Raw genomic sequence first — 10678 nt, 5'->3', positions numbered from 1 at the left:
CTGTTTTGGTCTTTTTAAGACAGAAAGTAAAGATTTTAAATAGTAGTACTGCTAATGAAATCAGAGCCTTGTAAAAAGGATATATGAATGAGAGAATGAGTGCTTTATTAGTGAATTCTGTATGTCTTACATTTCATTATACTTGCTTATGTTCACTAGATGGCTTTGTGTTGGTGTAAATAACAGTATCAATACCTACCTTGGTAAATAGTTTTATCTCATCACCTCTGCTTTGGAATTGCTGAATACACAGCCCAGCAGTTCAAGTGCCTATTTGAGCTTAACTTGAAACCAGTCTGAGGTTGTGGGGGCTCACGTGTAAAGTAAATAAAAGTGATCCTGAACATCTGATACTACCTGTTGTTTTCCTTGTATCTCCTGGCATAAACAAGGATACTTAGCCACATGATACCCTTTCTATTTTCTTTTCTTGTGGTTTCTCAGGTCACTGATACTGCTGTCTGTAACAATGTGATGAAATATTGGTAGGATAGGGATTTTAAATGACCTTCATTGTACTCTTCCCATTTTAAATGTGAACCCTATGGATCAATTCTCTCTCTTCTTTATGATTATAAAGCTTCTCTTCGTTTGTGCGTGGTATTGCTGCGTAAAAAAACCCAACCCAGCGACTGCCCATATGAAAAAGCAATGGCTGTATTTATAGCTGCCTTAGTACATCTTAGCAGTAAGAACAAAAACGCAGTTTAATCATCCAGGTCTCCAGGTTTGCCATAACCTTTGTGATAGATCTGAGAGACTATTTTTAGTATTTTCCTACGTTAGATTCTGAATTTTAAACTTAGATAACGTACAAAGCAATAGAAATTTTCAAATAGTTAGGCTTAAAACTTTTGTTATTCTTTGAAAGGTGAACAGTATTTTACACAACTAATAGAGGATGTGAAACATACAGTACAGAAACTGGTTTTTAAAGTAATCCAAATACAGTGGCAGCATCTGTAAAGTTGTTTGCTCAATAACTTCTCTTTCACAATTCTATTTATCTGTATAGGACTGTATGAGGTTGAGGAAAGAGTTTGGTTTCAGCACTTTTTTCTTCTTTTTTCCTAAGTTTTATAACCTAGCTTTTCAACTTCTTGGATTATCTGCTCAGCTGATTAAAAAAATAGTTGTTATACACAGCTCTGGTTCCAACTTTCTGCCACTTACAGACTCTTCTTTTAACATGCATCAGTTGCCACTCTCTACATTTTTGGGCGATATCTTACCACTCATTGCCTGCACGATCCTTTGTAGTATTTCAGTATGTTCACCCAGTGGAGTGTATATAAACAAGCCCCCCTCTCTGAGGGTATATCTACAAGTAATATCTATCTGTATATCTGTACTATATCTGTAGTGCAGTAATATAATAGACCATAAAATCATAAAATCATAGAATTGTTTAAGATCAACTCCAACTGTTAACCTACCACTGCCAAGTCCACCACCAAACCATGTTCCTGAGCACCACATCTAAACATCTTTTAAATACCTCCACGGATCGTGACTCAACCACTTCTCTAGGGAGCCTGTCCCCATAATGGACAACACTCTTGGTGAATAAATTTTTCCTAATATCCAATCTAAACCTCCCCTGGTGCAACTTGAGGCCATTTCCTCTCATCCTATCACTTGCTTCTTTGGAAAAAAGACCAACACTCACCTTCCATCCCAGCCACTCCTCCCCAAGCCTGTAGCGCTGCATGGAGTTATTATGACCCAAGTGCAGGACCCTGCACCTGGCCTTTTTCAGTCTCATACAACTGTCTCAGCCCACTGATCCAGCCTGCCCAGATCCCTCTGTGGAGCCTTCCTACCTTTAAGCAGACCAACACTCCCACCCGATTTGGTGTCACCTGCAATCTTACTGAGGGAGCACTCAATCCCCGCATCCACATCATTGATAAAGCTACTAAACAGAACTGGCCCCAGTGCTGAGCTGGTGATCAGCTGCCAGCTGGATTGAACTCCATTCACCACAACTCTTTGGGCCCGGCCATGCAGCCAGCTGTTTACCCAGCGAAGGGTACACCCATCCAAGCCATAAGCAGTTTCTCCAGAGAATGATGTGGGAAATGGTGTCAAAGGCTTTACTAAAGGCCACATAAACACCCACAGCCTTTCCTTCATTCACTAAGCTGGTCACCTTGTCATAGAAGGAGATGAGTTTAATCAAGCAGGACCTGCCTTTCATAAACCCACAATGACTGGGCCTGATCATCTGGTTGTTCTGTACATGTGATGGCACTCAAGACGATCTGCTCCATAACCCTCCCTGGCACTGAGGTGGGGCTGACAGGCCTGTAGTTCCCCAGATCCTCCTTCTGGCCCTTCTTGTAGCTGCGCATCACATTTCCTAACCTCCAGCCAACTGGGACCTCCCCGGTTAGCCAGGACTGCTGTTAAATGATGGAAAGTGGCTTGGTGAGCACTTCCACCGGCTCCCTCAGTACCGTTGGATGGATCCCATCCAGTGCCATAGACTTGTGTGTGTCTAGGTGGTGTAGCAGGTCACTAACCATTTCCCCTTGAATTATGGGGGCTTCATTCTGCTCCCCGTCCCTGTCTTCCAGCTCAGCAGACTGAGTACCCTGAGAACGACAGGTCTGACTATTAAAGACTGAGGCAAAGAAGGCATTAGGTACCTCAGCCTTGTCCTCATCCTTTGTCACTCTCTTTCCCCCCACATCCAATAAAGGATGGAGAGTCTCCTTAGTCCTCCTTGTGTTGTTAATGTATTTATAGAAACTTTTTTTTATTCTCTTTTACCACAGTAGCCAGCTTAAGTTCTAGTTGGGCTTTGGCCCTTCTCATTTTCTTTTCACATAACCTCACAACATCCTTGTAGTCCTCCTGAGTGGCCTGCCCCTTCTTCCAAAGGTCATAAACTCTCTTTCTTTCCCTGAGTTCCAGCCAAAGCTCTCTGTTCAGCCAGGCCAGCTCTTCTTCCCCACCAGCTCATCTTTCGGCCCACATGCTCCTGTGCCTTTAAGATTTCCTTCTTGAAGAATGTCCAGCCTTTCTAGGCTCCTTTGCCCTTCAGGACTGCCTCCCAACGGACTCTGTCAACCGCTCTCCTAAACAGGCTGAAGTCTGCCCTCTGGAAGTCCAAGGTGGCGGTTCTGCTGACCCTCCTTCCTATTTCTTTGAGAATCAAAAACTTCATCATTTCATGATCACTGTGACCAAGATGGCTTCCAGCCATCATGTCACCCACAAGTCCTCCTCTGTTCACAAACAACAGGTCCAGTGGGGCATCTCCCCTCGTTGGCTCACTCACCAGCTGTGTCAGGAAGTTATCTTCCGCACACTCCGGGAACATCCGAGACGGTTTCTCCTCTGCAGTATTGTATTTCCAGCAGACATGTGGTAAGACTGTACCCCCACAAGAGGTAGCAGTTGTGAGACTTCTCCCAACCACTTATAGAATGTTTCATCTGCCTCTTCATCCTGGTTGGGTGGTCTATAACAGACTCTCACCGTGATATGTGCCTTGTTGGCCTTTCCCCTGATTGTTACCCTTAAAACATTTGACCCTTTCATCAACTTCATCAAGCTCTAGGCAGTCAAAACACTCCCTAACCTATGGAGTTCTCCCACCACCTCTATCTCCTTGCCTATCCCTTCTGAAGAGTTTATAGCCATCCATTGCAGTGGTCCAGTTGTGCGAGCCATCGCACCATGTTTCCGTGATGGCAACTATACCATAGTTTTCCAGCTGCACAATGGCTTCCAGCTCCTGTTTGCTGCCCATGTTGTGTGAGTTGGTGGTGCTGCACTTCAGTTGGACTAATGATCCTGCCACCTTTCTGGGGGGAGAAGTCCTGCTTCCTGTGTGGCTGCTCTCAGGTGCTTCCATGGTTTCTAATGCATCAATAACCCTTCTATCTTTGCTGCCATGCAGATCTCCATCCATTTCCTCTACTGAGATGGCTAAGGTGCTGTGTGCATTAGTACAGGGATATTTCAAATGTGCTCCACTATACCCAGCACAACATGGAGCAGACTGAAGCACTTTGCTAGCACACCATCCCTCAAACATTGGTGTGCCACCCCATGTCTTACCACTAGCAAGCCTGGTTTTATCCTTTTCCCCCTTCCAATCTAGTTCAAAGGTCTTTCAGTAAGCCCTGCTAACTTTTGCACAAGGATCCTTTTCCCCCTTTGAGACAGGTGTACCCCATCTGTCCCCAGCAGGTCTCATGTCACATAGACCAACCCATGCTCGAAAACCCCAAAATTCTGCCGGGGGCACCAGTCTCGGAGCCCAGTATTGATCAGCTAGATATTCTTCCCTCATCATTCCCTGCACCTGGAAGGACAGAGGAGAGCACTACTTGTGCTCCTGGTCCCTCAACCAGTCGTCCCAAGGCCCTGAAGTCTCTCTCGATTGCCCTTGGACTCCTTGTTGCAACTTCATTGCTGCCCACCTGACAACGCAATGATGGGTAGTAATCCGAGGGCCGTACCAGGGTAGGAAGGTTTCTCTTCCCCCCTCCAGCCCGGACCACGGGAGGCAGCGGGCTTCCCTAAGAGGTGGGGCCGGTCTGCACGCCGGGCCTCCTGCTCCTCGCAGAAGGTAACTCTCCCGTGGCAGTGACCCGCCTTTTTTTCTCTACGGAAGCGGGTCTGACGCGGGGCATAGGCCGGCGCCGCCTCCGTGGCACCTCCAGCCGAGACGGACCGTCGTCCTCGCCACCGCCCGGCTCCCCTCGCAGAGGCCCGTCCCTGCCGTACGGGCCCCGGACACCCGGGGCCCTCCCAGAGGAGACGCGCCCGCTCCGCCGGGCAGGGGCTCCCCGCCGCCCCCGTCCCCCGAGTCGCTGCGTCCGGCCCGGCGGAGCCCGGCCAGGGAACCCGGCCCGCAGGGCGCGGCGAGGCCGAGGCTTTCCGCCGGGCGGGGCGAGGCCGAGGCTTTCCGCCGGGCGGCCGCCATCGCTCCCTGGCGGCGCCGGCAGCGCCCGCGCGCCCGCTCGGCGCCCACCGCCGGCGCCGCCCCGCTGGCGGCGCTGCCCAGGGCGGGCGCGCGAGGCGGGGCGGGGCGGGGCGCGCGGCCGCCGTCGCTCCCGGCCCCGCCCCTGTGCCCTGAGCCGCTGCGGCGGGAGCCGCGGGCGGGCGGGCGGCGGGTCTTGGGGTCCGCGCGGGTTCCCCGGCCGGGGCGGGGCGGGGCGGCCCCCGGGCCCGAGCGCTCCCGCCGGCACCGCCGCTGCTCCCCTCGGCGGCGGGCGGCCGGTTTCGGTTACAGCGCGTATAGACCTCCCGCCGTTGCTCCTGGCCCCGCCCAGTACGTTGAGAGGGTTGATACCCCACGAGATACCCGGAACTGAGGAGCTGCATTTTCTTTCTTGAAGAAATCAAAGATGAGGGAAATGTTAATGTAGTGATATCAGAGAAGAGGGTTTTTTGGCAAGGCAGTCTGTTTTGCTCTGGTGTTCAGAGAACACGATGCCGCTAGATGTCAAAGGGTGTCAACAGGAACAGAAAGAATGGGAAAGAGAGGCAGAAGACAGAAGAAAAAGGGGGAAAGAGGGAGGAAGAAAGGGAAGGAAGGAAGGAGCAGGGAGAGGAGCCCATGTGCTCGGTTTGGGAGGCTTGAGGGGTGCCCAGTTTGCTTCCCATGGACAAGAGGTGCTCCCTTTGCTCTGGAGGATGGGTGGTCTTTGATGGCTGCTGCCCCCAACACAGTCCGCTGTGCAATCTGGAATTAGCAGCTTTGTAATTCACAGGAGAGCCCACTCTCTCTAGAACAAAATCCCAGAACATCTGAAAATTCCCGAGGCCGAAAATAAGGCTATATTTTGTCACTTTTACAAATTCCTTGGCTAAACTCTTAGTGGGTTACACCTCAAGTGGAACTATACAGCAAGGGGAACTTCCACCCCGTTGCAAATTCCACCTTAAAAAGAAATCCGCTTCCATTTCAAAATACAATCATGGTATTTGGAAAGAACTGGAAAATAATGTTTTTAGTAAAACTATGTATGTGTCAGTCAAAACACTGCAATTTTGTTTCTGTTATAAGCATTACTTACAATACTGCACTGTAGCAGAACACGTGACAAGATGTCTGAAAGAGTATACTGCAACAAAGTTTTATTTTACCAGAATTTCCTTTGTTAAAACATATTCCTGCTGAATACTAGACTCACACATAAGAGTAATCACAAAAAGAAACCTCCCCTTCTTAATTATACTGTAAAACTGCAATAGTTAAAAGTTGAGTTTCTATGCACTCAGAAGTCCTACATCCACTGCAGTCAACAGAAAAAATACCACTTGTTGGTCTCCTGGAAGTCCATAGCACTCTATAGGGTTGGGCCTGGGATATCTATTTGTTTCCCTAAATTTTCTCATGACATTATGAGCGTACAGGGCTGCTGTAAATAGGATTGCCTCTGAGCACTCGTCTGTAAGCACTGATCTCACTGATGCACTTACTTGAACAAGGGTGTGAAGGAACAATTATATTGAATGTACAGGGCTAAATAGGATGAATGGCACATGTCTGCAAGTGTAAATCAACACAATTCATGAATGCCAAGACAGAGACAGTGCCACCTACTTTCAGTTCATCTCTGTAGGACTGAACTTTCTTCCTATAAATCTTGACGCTAGTGCATGATAAAAGAAATTAATTAAAACAATTAAATAGAAATACTGAAGTTGTGGAAGTCATACAGGTGATGTTTCATATAGGGGAGGAAGACTGATTCAGAGCAGTGAGTGTTAATAAACATATTGGTAACATACCTTGTTTGCTACTGCATAATGAAACCCAATGTCCACGTGTAGCAGGAGCCAGATTCTGCCTTAGAAGGTATTCAGAAATGCTAAAAATGGGATTCTTTCTATAACGTGAGAATTTCAACAGCCTGAAGCTGCAGCAGGAACTGTTATTTCTTCCTGTAATTTCCATTTACTGACAAACCAAACACTGGATTGTAGTAAGGAGATTCTTGCTTGGTGAATGCAAACGGCCACTTGACGCTCTCACTGACTTGGCATGTTTATCTAAAGAAAGCCTGGAAAAGCTTTTGCCATATTAAAGTAGCAGTAATGATAATGATAAAGCCCTCCGTCCTTGTGACACCTATGGCACATACTGATATAGCCCAAATTCCCTCTAAGCTTAGACTAAAAGTAGTTCTGAAGTCATAACAAAAACACCAGGAGATTGGGGCTAGCCTGGTACTTGGGCCATCTGGATGTACCTCCTCTTCAGGTCCTGCTCCTTCAAGAGGGTCTATGCTTTTCATGGCACAGAGCTCCAACTCAACTCTCAACTCTACCTTAACTTCCAGATGGCAGGACAGCATTTCTACCCTCCTACCCCACTTGCAAATAACCTTCAAATTCATTATGGTTTCAGCCCACACAGGCCTGCATGGCTGGTATCGTGGATTAAGTCACTTGGAAGTCTGAGTGAAGGCTCAAAGAGGACAGGGGAGATGCAGATCTCCTTCCAGAGCTTCGCCCGGTGCCTGAGGAGACATGGAGCATCGGGCAACTGAGAGGAGGTGGTGATTGATGATGGTTCAAAAATGCCTCATAGTGTCTAGCACAAGCCTTGAGCCGTAGTCATAGAATCTAAAACAGCATCTAAAAGACAGCAGGTTGCAGTGAGTCTGAGGACAGTACCTCACTCCGGGGATAACCTAGGGAAGAGCAGGTGGCTGCTGACTAACTCCAGCTCTGCAAGAACCACCAGGAGCAGGAGGGAGGCTTTGGGAAAACAACCTAGCTCGCCATGTTATAAGAATGCAGACTAATTAGTGACCTTATCATTTACCTGACAATAAGCAGCAGAGGAAGGACAATCACTTTACTTATTTGGATGAGACACAGCACAGATGTTGAAAGTTTACGACATAGCAATTTGCACGTTTTATGAACTGGCAAAAATACTATGACTACTGAGAATAGTGAAAGTTTTATAACAACAGGTTGTACCAAGAGAGCTCTAGCCTAGGGCAAAGTGCCAGAGGTTTTCCCAACAGAGAAAAGACCCAGTTACAAGAGATTGTACCAAAAAAAAACAGAGGAAGAATGTACATCTTTAGCGAGCGCTGGTTTCGAGCCCACCACATCCCACCCTTAAATTTCTTTAATAATAATATTGGCCTAATTCTAACCAGTCAAAATATATCCCATCTCAGACTTCTCCCATCCACAGCCCCCGTTCCTGTACCCCACGGTGTTAACAGGACCCACAGTGGGTGCACCGTGTCCCTTGAGTCCCGCAGCCCAGGGCCGTGGCACTGCCACTGCTAGTACCAGACTGCAGGCCCTGTAGGGAGTTTGCAAGGCCTCTGGGTGGAGGAGGTAGTAGGGCCCAGCGGACCCGTGAGGTAACGGTGGGCGTGGCACCAGGAGAAGGAGGAGAAAGCAGCACGGGTGGGGACAGCGATGCCACCTGCATCGTTAGGAACACCAGGACGTTTTGTGCAGTTTTCATGCCTTTCTTTTATTGCAAAATAATTAGATTTAGTGGGCCGTCCGGGATCTCTTGTGGACCAGCCTGAGCCCCAGCTGCTGGCCCAGCTGTGGTTTGGCCAGCCCCTGAGGCACCCTGGCAGCGTCACCGATGGTGGGGTGGCTTCTTGCGGTGCTGGGAGGGGTCCTCAGGGCTGCTGGCCCTCCTCTTCGGGGCTCGCCGGGTCCCGCCAGGGGACCGTGGACTGCCCCGGCTGGCAGTGGAAGGCCCGGGCACAGCCTCCTCCGGGTCCTGCTGTGGCTCTTCTGCCTCCCCACGGGTGGGAATGGGGGTGCTGGGGGGGCTCCTGCGACCTCGCTGGAGGGCTGGGCTGTGGGCAGGAGACCCCCTTTGGGAGGCAGCGGGGCCGGCAGCATCCTGGGGGCTGCCGTCCTGCCCCCCGGCCGCACGGGCGTCCTGGAGGCCCAGCCGACGTCGGGCCTTCCCGCTGCACCGGCGCACGACGGTGGCGACGAGCTGGTGGACAAAGCTCCTCGTGCGCCTGCCCAGGGTGTCCCGCAGCAGCTGGATCAGAGCCTCCTCATCCAGGCCAAAGTAGCGCAGCGTGGATAGGACGAGGCTCTGCGCTGCCGCTGCTTCCTGGGCATCCTCGAAGAGCTGCCCCAGCTCCTGATGCAGCCAGGGCAGCAGGGGGTGGAGGACAGCGGGGTACGTGCGGAAGATGGACGCCCAGACGCACGCGTAGAAGCCGCCCACTGGAGCCATGGGCGGCGGCCCCGCAGCTGGTGGCCGGGCTGCAGCTGGCTGTCCCGGCGCTCCTCCTGTCGGCTGGACGACGACTGATGGTGCTGCAGGCGGTGGGATGTCACGCTCCTGAAAGTCGTCGTCCGCCCGCACCGAGTGCACGATGGAGCTCGCCCTCCTCTTGCAGAGGGGGCACTCGGGCTTGCTCTCAACCCACCGCGCGATGCACGGGTAGCAGAACGGGTGGAGGCAGGGCATCACGAAGCTGGCCTCCTCCCAGCTGTCCAGGCATATTGGACAGCGGTTGTCCAGCTCCACGGCCATGCTCTCCACGTGCTGCGGTGGGCTGAGGGGAGCTGGGGATGTCGAGCTGCTCCCTCTCACCGGCGCTGCAGCAGCGGGGGTCACGCTAGAAAAGGAAAGGCGGCCACAGTCTTTGGCTGCTCCAGGGAGGGGTGGAAGAAACGTCCAGGCCCCTCAAGAAAGCAGCCCTCTCGGCTCCCCGGGGTGCGGTTTCCCCACACGGAGCTCACCTCTGCTGCTGCGAGCGCGCCTCCGGAGTGCCCCGGCTGCGGGAAGCAGACGGGGCCGGGGAAAATCCTCCGATGGCTCTGGGGTCGGGCACTGAGAGTTGCCGTGAAGAACTCCCCGAGCACGACCTCAGCACCAGCACCAGCCTCGCTCGACACTCCAACCTCACGTACTCGCTCAGCTGGAGTGCAGGCACGAGCCGGCTGGGTGAGACTCGGCACCCACCTATAAGCAGCGAGGGGTGCGTGGTCACAATGCGTCACCCGGCAACGTCGTCGTCCAGCGCATGGAGACCGTAGAATCATAGAATCGTGGAACGATTTGGCTTGGAAGGGACCTCAAAGATGATCTAGTTCCAAGCCCCCTGCCATGGCAGGGACACCTGCCACGAGAGCAGGTTGCTCACTGCTCCATCCGACCTGGCCTGGAGCACTTCCAGGGATGGAGCATCCCCAGCGTCCTTAGGGAACCTGTTCCAGCGTCTCACCACCCTCAGGGTGAAGACCTTCTTCCTCATATCTAGTGTAAACCTGCCCTCTCCCAGCTTCCAACCATTACCCCTCATCCGATCACTGCAGGCCCTTGTAAAAAGTCCCTGCCCCGCCTTCTTGTGGGCCCCTCTCAGGTACTGGAAGGCCGCTAGAAGGTCTCCCCGGAGCCTTCTCTTTTCCAGGCTGAACAAGCCCAACTCTCTCAGCCTGTCCTCGTAGGAAAGGTGTTCCAACTCTCTGACCACCTTGGTAGCCCTCCTCTGCACTCACTCCAGCAGCTCCATGTCTTTCTTGTGCTGGGGGCTCCAGAGCTGGACGCACTATTCCAGGTGGGGTCTCACGAGGGAAGGGCAGGGCAGGGCAGAGCAGAGGGGCAGAATCACCTCCCTCGGCCTGCTGGCCACACATCTTTTGATGCAGCCCGGGATACGGTTGGCTTTCCGCGCTGCAAGTGCACGCTGTTGGCTCACGT

At 51.7% G+C, this 10678-nt stretch overlaps 1 protein-coding gene across 1 annotated transcript; it reads right to left on the bottom strand.

Moving 5' to 3' along the window:
* Positions 1-8584: 8584 nt before the first annotated feature.
* On the bottom strand, positions 8585-9508 carry LOC147413317 (E3 ubiquitin-protein ligase Topors-like). Its single transcript, XM_086480130.1, has one exon. It carries the CDS (start codon positions 9506-9508, stop codon positions 8585-8587), a length of 924 nt encoding a protein of 307 aa, XP_086336256.1.
* Positions 9509-10678: the final 1170 nt, after the last annotated feature.

The sequence above is a fragment of the Leptosomus discolor genome, chromosome Z (assembly GCF_034619465.1).
Source record: "Leptosomus discolor isolate bLepDis1 chromosome Z, bLepDis1.hap2, whole genome shotgun sequence".
Lineage (NCBI taxonomy): Eukaryota > Metazoa > Chordata > Aves > Leptosomiformes > Leptosomidae > Leptosomus > Leptosomus discolor.
The sequence above is the reverse complement of the archived record's forward strand: the minus strand, read 5'-3'. Positions and strand labels throughout refer to the sequence as shown.